At 41.2% G+C, this 23,509-nt stretch overlaps 1 protein-coding gene across 2 annotated transcripts in view; it reads right to left on the bottom strand.

Moving 5' to 3' along the window:
* The window catches only part of TRHDE (thyrotropin releasing hormone degrading enzyme), a 516,103-nt gene extending 503,094 nt beyond the window's left edge, over positions 1-13,009 (bottom strand). For both annotated transcript variants that reach the window (XM_043966938.1, XM_043966939.1), the window contains exon 1: positions 11,951-13,009. In XM_043966938.1, the coding sequence (XP_043822873.1) occupies positions 11,951-12,873 (923 nt within the window). In that variant the 5' untranslated portion in view covers positions 12,874-13,009. The remainder of the gene's footprint in view (positions 1-11,950) is intronic.
* Between the last annotated feature and the right edge of the window lie 10,500 nt (positions 13,010-23,509).

The raw sequence follows: 23,509 nt of genomic DNA, 5'->3' as shown, positions 1-23,509 counted from the left end.
GAATTTCTAGATAAGGAGGGTGGGGAGATGATCAAATAGGATAGGCTTATTAGTAGATTTTGAGCTAACCTTAAAAGGATAAGTAGGGTTTTGAAAAGAAGAAAGTATATATGTGGAGATTGTAGGAGAAGGGAACAAAGATTGTTCCCCAAGTGGAGGTAACAACATGATATCATGGCATAAAAAAGAATTCTGGACTCAGTGTCAAAAGACATGGGTCCAGGGGGCTGCGAGGTGGCGCAGTGGATAAAGCACCAGCCCTGGATTCAGGAGGACCTGAGTTCAAATGTGACCTCACACACTTGACACTCACTAGCTGTGTGATTCTGGGTAAGTCACTCATTGCCCCACAAAAACAAAATTAAAAAAAAAAAAAAAACCCTGGGTCAAAAGCCTAACTCTGCCTTTTGTTACATATGAGAACTTAGGCAGGTCACTTACACTCTTAGGACCACAGTTTGCTCATATGTAAAACAGAGGTATTGTACTAGATGAACTCTGACATCACTTCCAGCTGTGACATTATATGATTCTGTGAACAAAGGCACACAAATAATAAGGCACAAGGTGTGCTTGGGAAATGATGAGTAGCAAGCCATGGAAGTCACCTGGGAGGTTAGGAGAGTAGGTTGAGGCCATATATATATTTTTTTTATTATTTTTTTTTACTGAGGTAATTGGGGACAAGTGACTTGCCCAGGGTCACACAGCTAGTAAGTGTTAAGTGTCTGAGGCCGGATTTGAACTCAGGTACTCCTGACTCCAGGGCTGGTGCTCTATCCACTGCGACACCCAGCTGCCCCAGGTTGAGGCCATATTACAGACACCCTTCTAGACTAAGGATTTTGGCCTTGGATCAGCAGGCAATTGCACGCTTTGACCCAGGAGCCTGACATAATTAGGACTGTACTTTAGAAATATTAGTCCCGGGGCCATGTACAAGAAGCACTGGATGGGATAACATGTAAGACATGCTTTCGAAGAGAGGATGATGAGTTTGGTTTTTGCCATGTTGAGCTAGAGAGGCCAGCAGGCTATCTAGGTGGAAATAATTAAGAAACATAACAAAAATGGATGAAGGAAAATGTATTTCAGTAAAGGTGTAGCTATGAAAGAAGCAAATTGGAAAAACAACAGGAGGCTGGTGATGGGGATAATGTAGTATCTTGTCACCTATTTCTGTCCTCATTTCTTAACCAAAATCATCCCTGTCATCTAATGAATCCCTCTATTACCATAAAAAGTTTTACTTCCAGAAATGACATTCTAAGAATGTCACTCCAGCATACCCAGAAGAATGTGAATAACTTACATGTATTTTAATTCTCTCCCATTTAAAATAAATGACTTGATTTTCGTAACAACTTGTCAATTTGACATTTTGGTTGAGCTAAGGAGGAGGACTTAAGCTCTGTTTTGCCTCTGAAGGATATAGAGAATTGATTTCTTTTCATTTATGCGGAAGTCCAATAGGCAAGCCAGTTGTGTCAAGTCATTATGATAACATTCAGCAGAAGTAATGCATTAATGTTGGATGATCCTGCCGGCAAATTACAGCATGTGATACAAAACAATTTCTGGTTTATTATTTTCCGTTTGCCTCTTCGTAAAGGCAAAATAAATATAGCCAGGAAACAAACATTTGCATAACACTGTTAGTATTCAGATTGATTCATGACTTTTGAGGTGGAATCAGCCAAAACCAGGAAAAGCTTACCAAAAGCGTGTTATTTTCGAGAGACACCTGCTTTGACCAGCTCCATTCACCTCTAATGGACAGCATAATGAAAAACTATATTTAAAATGTATCCCATAGCTGCTTCGATATACCTAGGATCACAATATTTTTAAATGAGGGGTAAAACTCTCAAGAGCTAAACAACAGTTGCAAGGAAATATACGGGCCTCTTTTAGCTTAAAAGAAATCATTTTTCCTAATGCTTGCAGTGGCTAGGCAGGAAGCTAGTCTACACATTCCAAGGTCACAGAAGTTCCATGGGTTCCTTTTAAAGAGCAAGTTGTTATGCAAAATGAAAACTATTACTCTGAAGAGAAATGCTGGTGGGAAGGCAGGAGGGGCCATCCCTTAGATTACGAATTTTTATGCACTTCAATGAGTCATTAAACCCGTAGCATTTCTGTAAAGAAGCCTAAGTGCTAAATACTCAAAACTATAAACAAGAGTATATTCCTTTAAAAAAAATAACCATTCTAGTAAACTTAAAAACATCATGCAATAATGTGAGCAATATGTATGTAGGAAGTGATCCATATGTGAATAATTGTGTTATAAAAACAGAACATAATATACATAATTGCTTCCTCCTTCATGTATTAAATTATTTTGTATGCTCTAGTTGAAGAGAGTTAAACACAATCACCATTGATAGAAAGTGTTTTAATTGAAGAAAAAAATAGTTTTCCTAGAGCCTTATTATTTTCGTTTGGGGAGAAGGAGAAGGCTAAAGTGAACAGCACTGGGGATTCATGTCCTATGATTTGAAATGATGAAACCCTTAAATAAGTACTAAAAATCTTTATTCTCAGAGTCCAAAGCATTATTCAAGAACTTCATAGCTGCTGACCAAATCTAATGGTGAATATAATTTCATTTATGCTTGTCTTTATGGCCGCCCAGATCTTGGTATTGGGGTATTGGGGTTTAAGCCAGTATGGGGAGGAAGTGCCCTGGCTGGATGGACACACACACACACACACACACACACACACACACACACATACACGACCCAGCTTTTTCTTCCCTCTCACACTACATGGCCTTTTTCCTCTCTTCCTTCACCTGTGCCTGAACCTAAAGACAAGAAGCAACAATGACAAGGCAGACCCCAGTGACTATGGCAGCTCCCTGATGCCAGTTATATCTCCTATGGCGAGGTAGCTACACTCTACCTTTTCCAGCAACTGAAAATCCCAGTCACTGAGTATGAATGCTTAAAATCAAGCCCTAGTTCTATTACTTACTCACTGTTCCACAGTGGACACGTCCCCCCTCACCTCTCTGAGCCTCAGCTTTCTCATCCATAAAATGGGCATGATGTTTACACTGCCTACTTCACAGAGTTGTTAGGGTGAAAATGCTTAATAAACCGTTAAGCACTAAATAAATGGGAAATGCTGTTGTAGTTATGAAAGTCCCTTCCCCCTCTTGTTTCTAGGAGGTAGATCATGAGTTGAGAGGAGCACTAGATCTGGAGCTACGAAGCACTGCTCCACATTCCAACACTACCACTTACTGTTTCTGGTACCTTGAGCAAATTACCTGACCCCAAAGTTCCTCAATTTCTTGAAATCATGTTAGGAGGCACTGGACCTATGATGTCACTGGTATACAGAAACCCCTACTGGAATAACTCTCGCTGCCAATGAAGATTTCGTACTTGTTCTATGCCTCAGAAGAGACCTCAGATGACAACTAGTCCTTTTTACAGCTGAGGAAACTGAGGCCCGATAAGATCAAATGACTGCCCCAAAATCATACAGTATCAGAAATGAAACCCCTGATTCCAAAGACTGTATTTTTTCTACTGTGTCATCAGTATTAGTGTTTCCCAGGACACAAGGGTTAAATGACTTACCCAGGGTCCCACATGCCCAATATATGTCAGAAGCAGCACCCAAGCCCCAGTCTTCCAAACCACATTTCTTCAAAACCGACTTATAAAAAGAAGAAAATTATATGGGCTTTTGTCTGTCTCAAATGAGATAATAATAATTTTGTAGGGGCAGCTAGGTGGTGCAGTGGATAGAGCACCGGCCCTGGAGTCAGGAGTACCTAAGTTCAAATCCGGCCTCAGACATTTAACACTTACTAGCTGTGTGACCCTGGGCAAGTCACTTAATCCCAATTGCCTCACTAAAAATAATAATAATAATAATAATAATTTTGTAATAGGATGGAAAGAGCTCTTGGGTAAGAGCATCTAAGCTTAAATTCCATTTCTGACATACTACTTATATGACTATTGAGAGAAATGATTATTCCTTTCTTATATTAATCACCAATTATTAATTGAGGTTAATGTTTTCCCTTTCTATTTCCTCATATTCAGCCAGTCTCTGAAAAACAGTGTTGGTAGCTGAGATTACCCAAATCCTTGGGGTACATGCTTTTTGATCTTGGGTGGAACTCCACCCAACTATGAGATCTTACAAACAGAATCCCGGCTAGGCAAGATCATGTCCTTAGGAAATAAGCTGCTGCCTGTTCTTGGAAACTTCCATTAGAATTTAGGGTGACAGGGCAGCTAGGTGGCACAATGGATAGAGCACCGGCCCTGGATTCAGGAGGACTGAGTTCAAATCTGGCCTCAAACACTTGATACTTACTAGCTGTGTGACCCTGGGCAAGTCACTTAACCCTCATTGCCCCCCCCAAAAGAATTTAGGGTGACCCAGTTTATGAAGGGGAAAACCAACCAGCAAGGTCTGGCTAGAGGTGGATTCCTTTGTCCAGATTGCTGAAGGCAGCTTAGTCTCATAATTAGGTCACATTCTCTGAAGGAGGAGCTGAAAACTTTTTGCCCGCTCCTTATTAATATGTCCATTCCCCTCATCAATTGTTAATCAGTAAGAGTTGATTTCCACCCTCAGGTATATCCCTCTGTTTGCAAAATCTCTTTAAGCATTCAAAGGACCCCCAATATTTATCTTTGGTCCCTACGAATACCATTGATCTCTTTTATTATTCACTAGCCATAATTAAATCATTGTTAATTGCCAAAAATATGTGTCTCTTGGATTTTTCATATGTCACACCATGGGCAAGTTCCTTATAAACTATAGTCTGTGTCCTCATGTAAAATGAGGGGGTTGGGCTGGATCATCCCGGAGGCTCCTTCCAGCTTTAGACTCAAAATCCTAAAGTCGCTCATAAATCCTAAATTGTTACATAAATATCAGTTATTATTTTTATGATTCAATCTAGAACCTTAGTTTCATGTCAAATATAGTTGTCAATGATAAGGTAACAAATTGTTTCCCAGAAGCTTTTATTTCTCTTCTTGTTGTTACTGAACGGAGGGAAATGATCGGCCTCATGTCAATCCATTTTGCTAAAATCCCATCAATTGTTTAAATGGGGAAAATTCTACATCCCTAAGATTTAGCACCAGTTCCTCTTGCTTGTAGGAGCGCATGTGGGACTGGGTAAGATCAAATGTGTGTTTGCCTGAGAAAAAAGAACTGTCTGAAACGTGAAGGATGTAGGTAGATCCATCCTCAGAAGCCCTACGCCTGCTGTTCTCTCATAAGATGTTCATCTCCATTTTCCCTTCAAAGCCTGTGCCCATCTTCAAGATGGTGGCCATCCTCTGAGCCTTCTGTTCAGATAGCTGGTTGAAAAATAGCTGTAGGAAGCAGAAGACTATAGAGGCAGATGTTAAGGAATTAGGCTGGGGGTGCAGCTAGGTGGCACAGTGGATAAAGCACTGGCCTTGGATTCAGGAGGACCTGAATTCAAATCCGGCCTCAGACACTTGACACTTCCTAGCTGTGTGACCCTGGGCAAGTCACTTAACCTTCATTGCCCCACCCAAAAAATAATAATAAAGGAATTAGGCTGGAAGCTAGCCTCTCTGAAAGGGAAAGTATGAACAGAGAAGAAACTAGGTGAAGTAATTGCCCAGGGAACTAGGGGAGCTTTCTTCAAGGCTTGGAAATACAAAGAATTTTCTGATCCCTCCAATTCTTAGTTCTTTCTCCCTCATCAAGTTATCTTGTATTTATTTATGACTGTTGTATGCCCCTCCCCCAAGACTGAGAGCTCTTTATGGGCAGCTGTTTCGTTTCACCTATGTCCTGAATAGTGTTTTGTCCATAATTGGTGCTGAATAAAGGTTTTTATTGTACTGGATTAAATGGGATTTTCTTAAGGTTTATCTACACCCTTGACACTTAGGAAAGGCAGTTCCTGGAATGACTGCATCATTTGATTATTATATTCCCAAGTTTTTGCAATAATATTCAGGGATGGAGCTCTAATTAACAAAGAGTTACAAAGGAACATCTTGGGTGGGTGAGAGGTTTATGCTTCCATAGCACTCTCCTGCAGTCTTCCCTAATATTCCTCCTCCCAAACCCATGTTTCTGTGCACTGATTATCAACACACAGAAGACAGCATTCAAGTGTTAAGAAACAGGGCTTCATTGGTAGCCAAGAAATTCTCCCAAAAATAACCTGAGAAGGTGGGAAGCACCCCCCAAAAAGTGAAATCATCCTCATCATCAAGAAGAAAAGTCTTTTTGTTGTTAAGTAAAATACTTTAAATGCATTACCCTTTCCAGCAAGCCATGTCAATTCTTTGTTGTTGTTGTTCAGTTATTTCAGTCCCGACTGACTCTCTGTGACCCCATTTGGGGTTTTCTTGGCAAAGATACTAGAGTGGTTTGCCATTTCCTTCTCCAGCTCATTTTGACAAATAAGTAAACTGAGTATCTTTGCCAAGGAACTGAGGCAAGCAGGGTTAAGTAACATGTGCAGGGTCACACATAGTCAGGGGCTCCTGACTCCAGGCCCATAGCTCTATCCGCTGTGTCATTGAGCTGCCTCTGTTAATCCTTAGATTATATAAATTTACCTTAAGTACTTGAACTCTTTGTGGGGAAAGGACATGAGGAGTACATGGCTATGATTTCATCAACACAGAGAACTGAAAAGGAAACTCCTCTACCAATGCTGGTCAGTCAGCACTTGCTCTGTAACTGAGTCTCAGAGAGTTGCCTGGAATTCTGAGAAGTTAATATAGATAATGTATGTCAGAGACCAGACTGAAATTCCGGTTTTCAATACTCTGGACACCAGCTCTGTATCCACTAGACCATGTGATCTCTCGGGTGAACGATATTCTTGCAAAATAGGCTATTTAATGAGCATTTGACATATCTACAAGATACCCATACACACAACCAGCCAATCATATGCTTCATCCCTCTATAAATTACAATATAGTTTCATGATCATTTATATAGTTTAAAAAATTACTTGAAAAATCCAATGTTCACTTAAGTCCTCATATTCAAAACTGGGAAATCGTCGGAAAATTAAAAGTCCTGCCTCTTGAAGTTTAGCATAAAATAAATATTCTCTAACTACTGAGGTCCTTTCAAATCTGTAATTCTTTTTCATGAATAGAACCACTCCAACCCTATGAATAATGATGAAATTAAACAACAACAAAAAAGTTTAGATGAATTCAAGGGGAAAAAAATATCCATCTAGCATTATCATTTAGGACCTGTTCTACCTTGTAGCAACTAAGGCAAGAAAATGTCCAAGTGAATCAATTATGCTAGGGGGGTGGGGGTAGAAGGGAGAGAGAGAGAAATTAATCACTTGCTTCATTTGATCTCAGATTCAAATACAACAATGGATTTAATATGATCATTATAGTTGTATGTATTCACAAACACTTATCATCAGACTAATTCTGTGACTGAATCAGAAAAGACAGTTGGGTATTAGGCAAATCAATGATTCTCAAAATATTTTTAGTCTAAGGGCAAAAGATAAGGAACCATCCATTCCCACTTGCTCCTACAAAACAAAGCCACTCACTCAAAATGAATTCAAAGAATAGTCATGTTTTTGATGAGAAACCAATGAGCTGTTTTTCTGGGTTAAATAAAGCATAAGTAAAGTAGAGAGGCAATGGGTTCATTATGAAGTCAAAAATCAAGGGATCTGGGATAAAGTCCTGCTCTTGATATTTACTAGCTGTGTGACTGAGAACAATTCAGTTAACCTTTCAGTGACCAAAATAAAACTCTTTTAAGAAGATAAGTTTAAGGGGTAGCTAGGTGGCACAATGGATGGAGCACCAGCCCTGAAGGCAGGAGGACCTGAATTCAAATACAGCCTCAGATATTTATTAGCTATGTAACCGTAAGCAAGTTATTTGACTCTGACTGCCTGGGGGGAAAAAACTATAAATTTAAGATGATACATTAAGGAGACATTGCCAATCTGCACTGGTGGAGTTTCCACACTAGTGGTTCCCTATATTTATTAAGAACTTACAGGTCCAAACCCGCACACAAAAGAAGTACTCACTCGTACTTGATTTTTACAAAAGACCAGTTCATGTACCATAAGAAAGATATTCTCAGGGCCACTTGGGAGATCTCTAAAGACCACCAAATACGCCTAGACCCCATTTTCAGAACCACTAATATAGAAAAAGAAACTCATTTAACAACAGATATGATTTCCTTGTTAACTCGTTGATTTGGAATAAAGGAGAAAAGTCAAAAAGACCTATCTGAAAGGGGGTTGTTACGGGTTTCCAAGTGTTTTTGCTAGGCATATTACAGACACAACTGAAGTCGGCCACTGGAGAACATTCTCCCTTTTGAAAGTGGGTGAAATATTCAGTTGCCTTGGGTAAATTTCCTGTTTCAGAAGGACCATCTGGATCTAAATAAAGGTACCCTACTTTTAACATGGGCCTGCTCACCATCTGGCCACCTAGAAAGAGGCGATTGCCTCAGGTAAATGCATACTTTGCTTACTTCTAAGTAAGCCTGTCTCCACATCGCACATTAAGGCAAAGGAAATAGGAAAGGAAGATAACAGGCATCTATTAAATGACTACTATGTGCCATGCATTGTGCTAAGCACTTTCCCAAATATTATCTCATTTTCTCCTTATAACAACCCTGGGAAGTAAGTGTTGTTATTATCCCCATTTTACATTTGAGGAAACTGAGGCAAACAGTGGTTACATAACATAACCAAAGTCATACTTCTACTAAGTGTTTGAGCCTAGATTTGAACTCAGGTCTTCCTGACTCCAGGTCCAGTGTTCTTTTCACTGTGCCTATCTACTTAAAGGAGGTAAAATACATCTTGGAAGATTACTGAGGAAAAGGAAAAGCTGTCTTTCAAGTGGGCATGCAGTCCAGCTGAAAGAACCACTTTGCTTGAAGATGAAAACATTTTCATTGTAAGTGAAATTATTTCACTTACCATTGTTTACAAATGATAAGTTGTCTCTTCCAGGAAGCCAAGTAGATTGCCTAAAAGAGGAAATTTTTTCACCTACTTAAGAAGGTGAATGTTATACTCCCAAGAAGAAGCACATGTTCTAGACTTATTGCTTTGCAGGACAGAAATTATTTATCTCAACTTTTCCCTTTCAGATATGCAGGGTATAATAATGCTGTCTCTTATCAAGTAGGGCACAACAGGGGTAAGCTTAAAAAGGGGAATCTAATTCTACTTGCCTCACCCTATCTAGTTTCACTGGTTTGTGTTACCAAAAAGGTTTATGGAAAGATCATATTGAATGTGTATTAGGATTTTAAATATATGATAATATCATATTTTATAAGCATTTTAAATTATTTGTACTTAAGTGCTGATTTGGTTTTGGTAAACTGATTAAGCAAGAGTTTTGGATAACTAAAGAGCAAGTAATCATTAAATAAATGAAAATTCAGGCTCTGTATCTGTATTCTTTGAGACAAATGAGATTTTTAGAATGCCTATTTACTTCCATTCATAATGGTGAAATTCTATCCATAGCTGAAATACTGTTGTTCTATTTTTTTTAAATTAGTAACCCCAGTTATGAAAGTGTGTGTGTGTGTGTGTGTGTGTGTGTGTGTGTAGTTTTGATGACAGTTGGAGGATTTGCGGTGGGGGGGGTTGATTTTTATGCCCCCCTAAATATCTAAGGAATGATATTTACTATAGAACCTGGGTAGGATGAGGAACAGTAACAATTTTTCATTAACATACTGCTTAGAAATAGAACTGTTTTTGTATTTCTGGAAGCAGAGCTAGGACTTGGGGACTCCTGCATTTCTATTGGAGCATAGCTTGAACCATGTGTACTCAGTAAAACTTTCAAGCAAGCTAATTCAGAATTGGGGAAATAGGTAAAAGGGAGGTAGAAAGCAAATATGTACAATCCTATACTAAAAGTCAGCATTACAAAATGCAGAAACATTTGATCTTTTAACAGAATTATTACTTGAAAATCAAATTATTCCAGAAGAAATATGAATGTTTCATTCTCATGTACAACATTTTCTGCAGAAATATTTATTTGGTCATAACAGAGCTATTCTATAGCAATGTATACTATCAGCTAGCAAAATTCTGATTATAAAAGCTTAGGTCACTTAAAGAAAGAGGCACTGTGGTATAAAGCAGGGCTTCTTAAACTTTCCCCACATTACCCCTTTTCACCAGAAAAATTTTTACTTGACCCTGGGTATATAACATAGGTATACATAACCTTTTACTGTTGCCAAATTTTTCATGATACCCCCCCCCCTCCATGGGATCGAGATCCGCAGTGTAAGAAGCTAGGGTATAAAGGGCTGGCTTTGGAATCTGAAAATTCTGGGTTCAAGTTCTATATCTGATGCATACCAGCTGTGTGACCACAGGCAACTCATTCAACATCTAAATGCCCCAGGTGATTCTTCAAGATTTATAAACTACAGAAGGGTTTGTACATCATTAGAGGGTGGAGGTAGTTTCCACAATGGAAGATCCCTACAATGATGAAACTCACTAGCTGGGATCACCCTCCTGCCCAAAACAGTCTTTTTTAAAAAATTGGTGTGTTAGGTTTTTTTGTTTGTTTGTTTATAATTTAACTTGCTACCTTCCCAACTTCTCCCAGCACCATGCCATATGTGATATGATAAGGGCTTTTTTTCTTAAAGAAAGATGGTATGCCTTTAAAATCTATTTGAAAGACAAGATGAGATTCAAATGGTCTGTACTTTATTAGATGCTTTACAAGTGGAATGCTCCACGTGCTTATACTGCTTAGCAGGCAAACATGCCCACTAGTTCCTTTTTCCTCCATCACTGGCTTCTTATTGGATGTCTTATTAGGAAAAAGGCACTTAATCATCCTATGGAACAGCAACTTCCCTGTACCCTAGAAGATGTTATGACTCAGCCAACCTACTATGTGACAATAGCTTCCCTTTGAAAGCACCTCAGCAGTGTCTTGGGTTTTACAGCTCCTTTCCAGACCCCCCACTATCCCACTCTACCTCCAAAGTTGTCAATCTTTTATGATTTCCCCTTTGGACATCCACTGACCTACTTAGTCATTTGATTAATTTTCAAAATAAAGTAAATGTTACTTATAAAAATAGGTCAAGGAAAGAAATAGAGCGAGAGCAGCACATACTCATAATCTCCAAAGATGTAAAAAAAAAATATAGCTGCGCTAGTCAACACCGAATGGCCATCTCTGATAGTGACACCTGAGGATGCTTTCCCTCAAGTACTCTAGCTGACAAGTACTCAAGCAAGACAGGGACTGGGATCCAAGCAACTTGTGAACGGTGGCCTTGGAGTTATTATGAATAAAAAGAGCTTCCCTGTGCTAAGGAGGCACCTAATTCTCCTATGCTAAACTTTTTGTCCATTTTGAAAATTGCTTTTAACAAAGTTCTCTCTCTCTCTCTCTCTCTCTCACTCACTCACTCACTCACTCACTCACTCACTCACTCACTCACTCACTCACACACACACACACACACACACACAGACATGCAATTCTGCTTCTGGTTTCTGCTACTGCTTAAACATTTACTTCAACTGACATCTTGGCAGATTTCCAGGGTCATGGGCTAAACTGCACACTCAACAACAAACTTGTAAATAAACCCTTTTGCTAGTAGCTAGAGAACTTTGGTGACTGACTGGAGGTGCTTACATGGTAATGGTGTTACAAGGGGTTAGAGAAGCTGGGAATGATTTCAGCAAAGGAAGTGGCGAGAAACCAGGTGTGCCTTGTAGCTACCCACCCCCACTCCCTTTCTCCTTCCCCAAGGGCCAAGAAGAGCTAGATGCTGTTGGGGTGACAAAACACCGCAGGGTCCGTCTGCCCAGGGGTGGGGCAGCGCTGGGGGGCCCGCCTCCCTCCTCGCTCCCCGTCTCTCCCTCTCTCCCTCCCCATACCTTCTCTCCCCGTGAAGCACGTAGGAGCTGCGGAAGAAGCCCAGCAGCTCATTCTCGATGAAAGCGTTGTAAATGATCTTGAGATTGTAATTCCTCTGCGCCTCCAGGGTCCGGTTGAGCACCACCACGAAGACCTGGTTTTGGGGGTACAGGAAATAACGGGCGACCTGCACAGCCCCGAAGGCGCGATCCTCGGCCACCTGCACCCTCTCCACCACCACCCTGGAGGCGTGCAGCACGATGTAGCGGGTGGCGTTCAGGCACTCTATCTCCACATTGACCTCCCCAGAGAAAGTAAAGTTCTCCATGAAGACGGTCAGCATCAGGTTGTAATGCAGGGGTTTCAGGTGACCGGGCAGGCGCAGCTGAGTCCAGGGCTGCCAACGTCCCTGCTCCTCCTCTTCCGACGGCTCCTTGGGTGCGGGGCTCCCGGGCGCGACGGCCCCAGGCGCCCCCGGCCTTCCGGGCTCCCCCCCAGGCCGGCGATCGAGCCGGGAGGAGCCCGCCGTGCTGCTGTTACTGCTGGTCCGAGCCGGGGCACCCCCGGGAACGCCGTCTGCCTCAGCCCCGGCGGCGGCGGCGGCGGCGGCGGCGCTGGCCCCGCACTCTTCAAAGCGCAAGCTGAGAAGCACAGCGATCATAGTCACCACCAGCAGCGCCAGGATGGACACGGCGAAGCCGAGCACCAGCCGCTTGTGCACGGTGATGTGGCGCTCAGTGGTGCGGGGCCGCACCCCCACCGAGTCCGCCCACTGGTCCGAGAGCCCCCTGCCGCCGCTCCGGAGCGCCGAGTCGTCCTCGATCATCATGGGGCTGAAGGGCACGCTGCTCTTCTCGGCCCCTTCCTTCTTCTTCCTCCTCTTCTTTTTCTTCTTCTTCTTTTTCTTCTCTTCTTCTTGCTCCCTCTCTCCGTCCAGGGCCATCACACGGCCTCCCCCTCCTCGGCTCCCTCGGGCACCTCCTGCGGGCCGGCCGCGGCCGCAGCCTCCGCTGCCACCGGGAGCACAGACATCAGAGGGAACGCCGGGGGGGCCGGGGCGCACGACTGAGGGGCTGGGGAGTGGGGCTTGATCCGGAGCTCGCTGACCCCAGAAGCTTTCAGGGAGGGCACGGGCAGGAGCAGCCCACAGCGGCCGCGCTCCGGCTCAGTTCCCGCATCTCTCCATACACTCTGGGCCCCACAGGCTCTGGGACAAGCCCAACTTGGAGAAGCTGCTGTCCCCCCTCTCCGGTCCGGTCCACCCCACCTCGAGCGCGCCCTCTACTTCTCCAGCTGCGCTCCGTGCCGCCGGCTGGACGGCCGGGACTCTTCAGCACATGCTGCCCCCGCCCCTCTTCCACCGGGCTGACTCCCGCATCTTCCACACAGCAGCGCTCTCTAGCCTTCTTTTCCGCGGGAGCTTCCCAGAGCGTCTGCCAGTGGCGAGGAAGAGGAGAGAAAACAGCCTGCAGAGGGACCGAGGTGGAGTCGGGCCCGGGAAGTTAGCGCTCCCGCGGTCTCCGCCTCCACCTCCCGCAGTGGTTCTCTGCGCTCCTGGTGGGATGGATCAGCCCCGCGGCGGCGGCAGCGGCGGCGGCAGCCGCAGCAGCAGTAGCAGTGGCGGGCAGAGCCGGAGCCTAGCACCGCACAGCTTGGGAAGCAAGGAGGGCGCGGGGTGACGGCAGTGCCTGGGAGGAAGTCCCCCTTTTCGCTGTTGGTTCTCTTTTCCTCCAGCACCTTGGCCGCAGCTAGCAAGCGGCTTGGGCTTGAGGATCGGACGGCTGCTATCTCTGGCTCGGATGTGTCTTCCCTCCAGAGATGGCAAGTGAACAAGAAGTGTCCAGGCAGCCTGCACCTTCAGGTAGGTGATGCTCTGGGTTCCCTTCCAGTATATATCCCCGTGGGGAGAGATAGTGCGTGTGCGTGTGCGTGTGTGTGTGTGTGTGTGTGTGCGTGTGTGTGTGTGTGTGTGTATGCGCGCGATTGTGTGTGTGTGTGTGTGCGCGCGTTTGTGTGCATATACACGCGCCCAGACTAGATTGCAAAGGCTACCCAGGCTGCATTCAGTGACTGAAACTCCCTGAGAAAGGCAAAGGGGGGGGGGGGAAGGGAAGCTGAGCAGCTGAGACAGGCACAGAGAGATTAGAGAGCTTTTCTCCGCTCTGTCACACAAGACACCCACAGCTCCAGAGGGGGTTGCTGAGCAGCCTGCAAGAAGTACATTGTAAATCTTCAGAGCAACAAGCCCCACTGTCACCCCTCTTCTCCTCCCTTTCCTCACCCCTACCATGGCTCCGCCTGAAGGAATCGTAGGAGCCCTAGGCGAATATACACACCCCTGTAGCAAAGGCAGAGCAGACTCTGATGAGATGTGGCATGTGTCAGATTACAGATCACCCTCTCCAGAGGATTTCCGGGACAGTATCGAAATTGAAGTAAATTCTACAGATCCTTACTACATGCATTATATTATACTATGTACATCTAGGCTTGTAATGAAGACTGCTGGATGCATTGGTTTTATTTGTGCAAGAACTTTTTAATTTTATATAATTCGAATTGTCCATTTTGTCTTCTGATCCTCTCTGTCTCTTGCTTGGTCATGAACTCTCCCCATATCAATAGATCTGAAGGGTAATTTCTTCGTTGCTCCTCTAAACGATATGACCTTTTAATATATAAGGCATATATTTGGAGTTTATCTTGGTATACTGGGGAGTTGGGATGGAAAGAAATATTTTGTAATTGGAAAAAATAATTTTAAAAAGGGGTAACGGTAAGCAAGTTTAGGGGAAAGAACCCGACCTTTGTAAAAACCACTGAGAATAACATTCACCTTTTTAAAAATTTCCTACGTTAGGGAATTAATAACATTATCAACCATGTGATCCATAGGTTCATGTTTGCTCTGATCACGTTAAGAATAGAAGCAGTTTTCCAACTAATTCAGATCTGATCTGGAATTACCCAAGACAATGTAACACTGCTCAGTCGGATTGTGGCACTGGTTGATAACTGACCATTTTACTTTGCCAGGATTATTTGTCGTGCCTTTCTGATTTTAATCCTAAAAAAAGTTGCTTAAACCTTCTTAGAAGAGTTATCTCAACAGGAAGTGTTTTTTGGGTTGCATATTAGGCAGACTTGGCAGCAGGGTGCAGTTAAGCATGTTGAGGAAGACTCTGCCTATTTATGAACTGGCTGCATTTATGGGAATTTTTCATTTTAGTGCAGGAGGAAAATGAGCATAGGACACATCAGCCTTTCAGAATTAGTGTGGCAAAATGATGATTACAACAATTCTCAAAAAGCCATCTCTTGAAAGATGACACAAGACACAGATTTAAGAAAAACAAATCCCTATGGGTCCTGAGCCTAAACAGTAGTTTGAAGGATGAAGATGGGAAATAATTGCTATTTGCAAAGGCTTTGAGGTCTTCACATTTAGCTGACATTGTGAAAACTATCGCAAAATTATTTCACAGAGCCATCCCATCAATTTACTATTACTATACTGCCTTTGGAGTCCCATAGGTGCAAAGTTGAAACATGTCACATAGCAAATTGGCCAATTACAACTAAGCTTCCATTGACCACCCACCTATAGAAATAGTAGTAATAATAATAATAGCTAACATTTCTATAATGCCTAGCCCAATGTCCACGCTTCAAAATTATTATCTCATTTCATCCTCACAATTACCCTGGGAGGTGGGTGATATTATTAATCTCATTTTACAGATGAGGAAACTGAGGCAGACAGAGGTTAAGTGACTTGCCCAGGATCACACAGCTAGTATCTGAAGCTGGCTTTGAATTCAGGCATTTCTGACTACAGGCCTGACACTGCATTCTATCAACTGAGCCATCCAGATTATAAGTAGTAGTAGAAGGCTACTACCCCTCCAGGTGAAGGAGCATCCCCCAAATGGGACAACTGCCCAATGCCATAGATTCAAAATATCTATTTAAAGCCTTTAAATTGTAATATAAAAGAAGTGGCAGGGTGTTTTAAAGCACATTTTATGTGGGCCGCTAGTAACAGACAAAGGGAAATGCCACATGCTGCTCAAGTTAAATTTTTCTGCTGTTTTTAAGTCATCATGCTCTTGCCATCCATATGGATTGGGTTGTATGTACTCCATGGAAGTTGGTTTCTCTTTCTGTTTCATCATAGAAAACAATATCAGCAAAAGGAAACTCCCTGCAAGACTTTATTTGTCACTTCCCCGGCTGGAAAATGGGGGGAGGGGGAGGTTTGGACGAAATGTTCTCTAAAGGCCAACAATTCTATTAGTCCATGAAAGTTACAAGGACAGCCTAAAGTATAAGCAAATTGTTTTCCTAAACACTTTCTTTGCCTGTTGTTTTCTAGTGTGTGTGTGTGTGTGTGTGTGTGTGTGTGTGTGTGTGTGTGTATACCTGGCAATGGATCAACTAGCATATTTAAGTGCCTACTATGCGGCAGGTACTGTATTAAGCTCTGGGTATATAAAGTAAAAAATTAAAAAAAAAAAACAGTCCCTGCTCTTAAGGATCTCAGGGATTATTGGAAAAGATGATGCCCAAACAACTACGTAGCAACTGGATTTAGAGACTGCTGAACTTGAAGGCAGGGAATCTGGGTTTGAATCTCCCCTCTAAAATATAGGAGCTGTGTGACTGAACAATTCACTTACCCTTCCTAAGCTTCAGTTTCTTCATCTGTAAAATGAATGTGAGCATCCCCACACTACCCACTTCACAAGGTTACAGATGAGGATAGCACTTTATTAATCTCAAAGCACTTTATAATCGTGAGTTATAATTACAAGAAAGAGGCATGAGACGCTACTGATACATCTTGAGATAGAGTTGGCTTATATTTTATGCAAGCTACTTACTGTCTCAAGTTCACAAGAAGTTAGCTTAAAAATCCAAGTGCACCAAAACCTCATTGTAACACAGTTATTTTCTACAGGCTGTAGGGGAATCATCCCCTGAAACATCGTAGCTTCCTACAATATTAATCTTTTGGCCAAGGTCTAATTCCACCCCTGCATGACAATGACATCAAAATTCTACTGTTTTTACCTCTGTGGATAGATAGATAGAGGTCTGGGCTTAAAGTCAAGAAGAACCGAAATCAAATCCAGCCTCAGACCCTTACTGGCCGGGTGACTCTGGGCATGCCTCTTAACCTCTGTTTGCCTCACCTGTAAAATGGAGATAACAGCACCTACCTCCCAGGATTGTTGTAAGTATCAAATGAGATAATAACTGTAAAGTGCTTAACACAATGCCTAGAACATAGTAAATGCTATATAAATGTTAGCCTTTACTCATTCATTCATCTGAAGTATACATAGTTCCATTTCTCTAAGATGTTGATGCAATTTTGTAAAATTATTAGAGCTTTGAGTTAACATTTGTTCTTTTTTTGGGGGGGGGTGAGGTAGTTGGGGTTAAGTGACTTGCCCAGGGTCACATAGCTAGTAAGTGTTAAGTGTCTGAGGCTGGATTTGAACTCAGGTCCTCCTGAATCCAGGTGCTTTATCCACTGCACCACCTAGCTGCCCCAACATTTGTTCTTTAAAGACTGATCATGCTACCCTCAGATGTAAGTAAAAAATAGCAAAACCTCAGGTGTCTTCCCTCCTTCCCTCTTCGTCAAAGAGCCCATCTCTTCCATTAAGATGCAGTATGAGCATGAAGGCTTTCCTGTTCTCCATTCTGTAATGCCCTTCCTCCCAGACTACCTTGTATTTAACTACTTTGTATATATTTATCTTTATTCATTTAATATTTATGCTACATATATTTATTTTGTACTTCATCTTCTCCATTAGAAGGGGTTTTTTGCAAGTAGGGATTGTTTCATTCTTTTTTACTTGTATCTCCAGTGCCTAATAAGCTGCCTAATGTGTGATAAGGGTTTAATAAGTCAACAAATAAATGTGTTGATTGATTGATCTACCTACCTTACTACCATAATATTTATCTTCAGTATCATAGATCACTTCACCAAATGTGTGATGCATTGGTAAAATCACTGAATCTCAGAAGATGAGAGTCCAGATCCAAGCTCTAAACCTTACTATCTGTGTGTCCTTATTATAACATGTCACTTCACTTTTCCAGGTCTCACTTTTTGCACCTTTAAAATGAGAAGGTCAGTCAGACAAGATAGATTCTGAGGTCCTTTCCAGGTCTAAGTCCAAGATCCTATGTCAGCAATCAAATCAGATGTCCAAACTGGTTAATATAACCCAATATAGTGCCCCATTTACTCACTTTCAAGAGACTAACTTATGCATTGGAAGAATTGGAAAATGATGGTGTTTCTTTGAATCTATGATAAGAATGCAGTTAGTACAGTTGCCATATTTGATTCAGTGACTTGTACAATTAAAAATAAATAATGTTTATAATATTAAATCACCATAACATTTTGTTCCTGTATAGATGAAACCAAATGAACTTACTTTGGCATATCAATCAATCTCTTATTAGCTTTCTAAGTGTTTTATCCCCTCCCCTTCCATCTGTCTCTCTTCCACATTCATCATTTCTTTTGAGGGCTCCAGCATTGTGTAATTCACCTTAGGTTTATAAACTAAGAATAGTCCTTGACTCTTTTCTTTCCCTGCCCCTCACCCATGTCGTCAGTATTTTACCTCCACAAAATCTCTCACATAAACCCCCTTGCCTCTTCTTACATAGCCCTAATTCAGACCCATATCACCTCTCTCCTGGACTATTTATAATAGCCTCCTAATTGGTCTCCTTGATTCCACTGGCTTCTCTCTCCAATTCATCTTTCCCATATCCGCCAAAATGAACTTCCAAAGACACAAGTCTGACCATGTCACTCCACTGCTCTGCTCAAAAACACCAAGTGGCTCCCTATTGCTATGTGAATTTGGACAAATTGAAAGAGAAAATAAAGGAAACAGCATTGAAGTTGGTGGCACTCAGACTAATTTTGGATTTTTGGTTCTGATGCTTCCTACTTCTATATCCTTAGACAGGTCACTTAACCAGGCAGGGTCTCAGTTTCATCCTTATAAAATAAAAATATTGGATAATTTAACCTTTTCTGTCCCTTTATGTATAATTCCATGAAATTATCTAACCTCTCTGGATCTCAGTTTCTTCATCCCTAAAGGAAATTCCCTGTAAAAAAAAAAATGTAAGTTTCCTTCCAGCCCTAAGTCAATTAAAATGATTTGAAAAAACACCATCTTTGCCTTCAACAAGTTTACATATTGTTTTTATTTAACATGCTTAGTAGAAATATAGAAATGAAAGAAAAACAAACAAGTTGAATGGGCATGATGAATATACAAAGATACATCATACTCAGTTTAAAATGAGAGCAGTGGCAGGTCTTCTAAGCAGTCAGACTGCCAGGAAAAATCAACATTATTCATTGACTTGAAAGTTTCTTGAAGGATTTCCCTTTTAGAACGCATCTGCAGTTCTTTCACCTCAAAAATGGAAAGAGATGAACCATCCAAAATATAGTCTCATCCTGAAAAAAATAAGACGGTGCCTAACTGTACAGAGAACAAGAATGCTGAAGTCCCAAGACATTTACAGTCTACCAAATAAAATAAATGGCATTAAGCATATTAATTAAAAATGATTTGATGCAAGTTGGTTGGTATATGGAAAACCATTGCTAACAGGTATGCTGGAAGGAGTGCTGCAGCTGGATGCAAAGGGATCTGGATTCAAATCCCAACCCTGCTTCTCTTCACCCATGTGACCTCACGCAAATCACTTAACTTAATTGGGCCTCAGTTTCCATATATGTAAAAAGAGAGAATAGACCAAGTGCTTATATTTTTTAATATTCTATTTTTCTATTTTCTATACCTTTTTCTATATTCTATATTTTTCAAGTTGTTGCTTCTTTGTTTGTTTGGCATATGGATGAACATTCTGATTGCTTTTTCTCAACCTTTTTTTTTTTAACTGAGGCAGTTGGGGTTAAGTGACTTGCCCAGGGTCACACAGCTAGTAAGTGTTAAGTGTCTGAGGCCGGATTTGAACCCAGGTACTCCTGACTCTATCCACTGCGCCACCTAGCTGCCCCTCAACCTTTTCTTAAAGAGAACTTACTCAATAGATAAGCTAACTAAGAAATTGGGGCAACATTAAACCTTAAACTCAACCAAACCGTTCCCTAAACTATCAACATACCAACATACGTTATAAGTATGAGGCAAAGGGCAGCTAGGTGGTGCAGTGGATAGAGCACCAGCCCTGGATTCAGGAGGACCTGAGTTAAAATCTGACCTTAGACCCTTGACACTTACTAGGTGTGTGACCCTGGGCAAGTCACTTAACCCCAATTGCCTCACTAAAAAAAATAAAAATAAAGTACGAGGCAAGGGTTGTAATTATGACTACAGAAACAAAACAAATAGCACAACTTTCAAAAATCATTGGGAGCTATTTCCCTAGATAAGAACTACAAGGAAAAATATGGCTAAACTGCAAATAGCATACTTTCTAATTCTATCATTAGTTGCTATTATGTCCAGTGAAGTTCCAGGCTCTCTGTTAGAAACCTCAGCTCTTCTTTTCATGGTTTGTTATCTTAATAGAAAAATTCAATTAAAATGGTAAACTTTAGATGATAGAGATGTCACATATCTATAAATGTAACATAAACTAACTAATTCAAAGAGAATAGGTAACATGTAACTTGGTAAAGAAAGACTGCTATTGACTTCAACAATTTCACTGATAGCTAAAGAACAGCTAGATAATATAAACATATGGGCATCATTTTTATTGTTAATATAAGTTTGGCAAATGTTTTGACTCTGCCTACATTTGGGTGAGATTTTTTTTAAAGCAAAATGTTCATATTAGATGTTCAAATGTTCCTATTGGCAGCCCCCACAATAACGTGTTATTAATGGAAAATGTTCCACCAGGCATCGGAAGACATATATGTGTGTTAGTATGTAAGAATGTAGACCAGTACTGGGCTGAGTAAATACACTTTTAATTTTCATGAGTTCGTGACAGAAAAGAATGCAAACATCATTCTTGATTCAGAGCTAAGGAGCTGAAATTTTTGACTGGAGCTTCTTTTCATACTATGAAACAAGGAGTTTATATGCCTTAGGAATCTTAACTCTTGTAGCCATTAAAAAAAGAAACATATCTTTGACCCGGCTTACATGATGGATCCACATTTACATGATTTGAATGATACTTCACATTTTTTAAAATCATGACAATAATCTGCTTTATAGACAGGGGTGTAGATATTAACATAGAGACTGTTCCTTTGTTGTTGTTGTTTTTTTTTCCTTCCCTGTGGATCTTCTGATGCAGCCTCTTCATTCCTTCACCCAATAGTGCTAATTCTCTCCTAATCCATTTAACAACTGAAACAAGGTTGCAAATTCTTAAGGGTCTGTGCACATTTAATTCAACTGACCTAGCACACAATAAGCACAAATGTTTGTTCAACTAAAGTACAATTGATCAGGGGCAGCTAGGTGGCCTAGTGGATTGAGCACCCAGACCTAGAGTCGGAAAGAGTTGAATTCACATGTGTGAGTTCACTTTACTAGCTGTGTGACCCTGAGCAAGTCACTTAACCCTGTTTGCCTCAGTTTCTCATCTCTAAAATGAGGTGGAGATGGAAATGGCAAACCACTCCAATATCTTTGCCAAGAAATCCCAAATGGGATCACAAATAGTCAGATATGACTGCAATGACCAAACAACAAACACTTGATCGATAAATAAAGAACCATACAGTAACAAGATAGTTCCTTTAAATAGTAATCGATCTTATTTTCTTAAATTTACATTGTCACTTTAAGATGTGATAAATGAAGAAGAGGAGAAATGTGGAAAATCCTCTTTTATGTACTGAAGTGTCACCAGCATTGAAGTTATAAGATTATGAATATTTTTAAAGCCTAGATTTGGCCCCCATGTAGGTTATAGGATTAGAGATTTAAAATAGAAATATACTTTGGAAATCATCTAGTATAGCTCACTCATTTTAGTGATAAGGAAACTTGGGTATGTATAGGTTAAGTAAGTGAATTGCCTAAAGTATAGTTATTAAGTAGCACAACCGATATTTGAATTCAAGTCTTCTGATGCCAAATCCAGTACTTTTTAAATTGATCCCACTAGTAGTATAACATTCCAATAAAGGCTAATTGGTATGGCATTGAAAGATCTGGGAACTTCATAATATATGCTTCTGGGGGGCAGCTTGGTGGCGCAGTGGATAAAGCACCAGCCCTGAATTCAGGAGGACATGAGTTCAAATCCAGTCTTAGACACTTGACATTAATTAGCTGTGTGACCCTGGGCAAGTGACTTAACCCTCATTGCTCCACCAAAAAAAAAAATTTATATGGAAATTAAGCATCTAAAAAGGGAGAATTCCTTCATTGGCTTGGTAATAATTCTGAATAGCTAGATAATATATCCTTCTGTGGAAAATGCACCATCCAGTAGCTTGAGTAGAGATGTCACAAAAGATGACTTTATCCCTTATCTTCTCTACTGTCAACATAAAACAAGTGTTCCTAAGGAGTGGAGAATCCCAGCTCTACACAAGTATAGTGTACTACTTTCTACAGCCCTTAAAAAGATCCATGATAGGGGCAGCTAGGTGGCGCAGTAGATAGAGCACCGGCCCTGGAGTCAGGAGGACCTGAGTTCAAATCCGGCCTCAGACACTTAATACTTACTAACTGTGTGACCCTGGGCAAGTCACTTAACCCCATTTGCCTCACTAAAAAAAAAAAAAAAAGATCCATGATTTCATCACTGTGGGTGTCTCATTCAGTAACACAGATTGCAATCTGCCACCTTCCTCCCCTGCCTACCCACCACCCGCTGACCACAACAGAAGGTCGTAAGAAGGTCTTAATGGGTTTCTGTGGCTCAAAATTTTATCACCTGGTAGCAAACCTTCAAATGAACAACTGTTTGTGTATGTGCAGATTCAATTCAACAAGTATTTCTTAAAACAACGACGACAGGTTAAGAATTGGAAATCAAGGGCAGCTAGGTGGTGCAGTGGATAAAGGACTAGCCTTGGATTCAGGAGGACCTGAGTTCAAATCTGGCCTCAGACACATGACACATACTAGCTGTGTGATCCTAGGCAAGTCACTTAACCCTCAATGCCCCAGAAAAAAAAAGGAAAGGAAGAAAAGAAAAAGAATTGGAAATCAAAGGGATGCCCATCAGTTGGGGAATGGCTTAACAAGCTGTGGTACTCTATTGTGATGGAATATTATTGGAAAGACTTGTGTGAACTGATGCATAGTGAAGTGAACAGAACCAGGAGAATGTTGTACACAATAACAATATTGTTTGATGAAGAATTGTGAATCACTTAGCTACTCTCAGCAATACAATGATCCAAGACAATCCCAAAGGACTAATGATGAAGCATACTAGGGTCCACTTGCAGAGAAAGAACTTATATTGATTGAATACAGACTGAAGCATGCTATTTTTCACTTTCTTTCATTTTTTCTTTTATTTAAGTCTTCTTGTACAAGATGATTAATATGGAAATGTTTTACATAATTACATAT

The sequence above is a fragment of the Dromiciops gliroides genome, chromosome 5 (assembly GCF_019393635.1).
Source record: "Dromiciops gliroides isolate mDroGli1 chromosome 5, mDroGli1.pri, whole genome shotgun sequence".
Taxonomy (NCBI): domain Eukaryota; kingdom Metazoa; phylum Chordata; class Mammalia; order Microbiotheria; family Microbiotheriidae; genus Dromiciops; species Dromiciops gliroides.
Note: the sequence above shows the minus strand (reverse complement) of the source record. Positions and strands in the feature narration are given on the sequence as shown.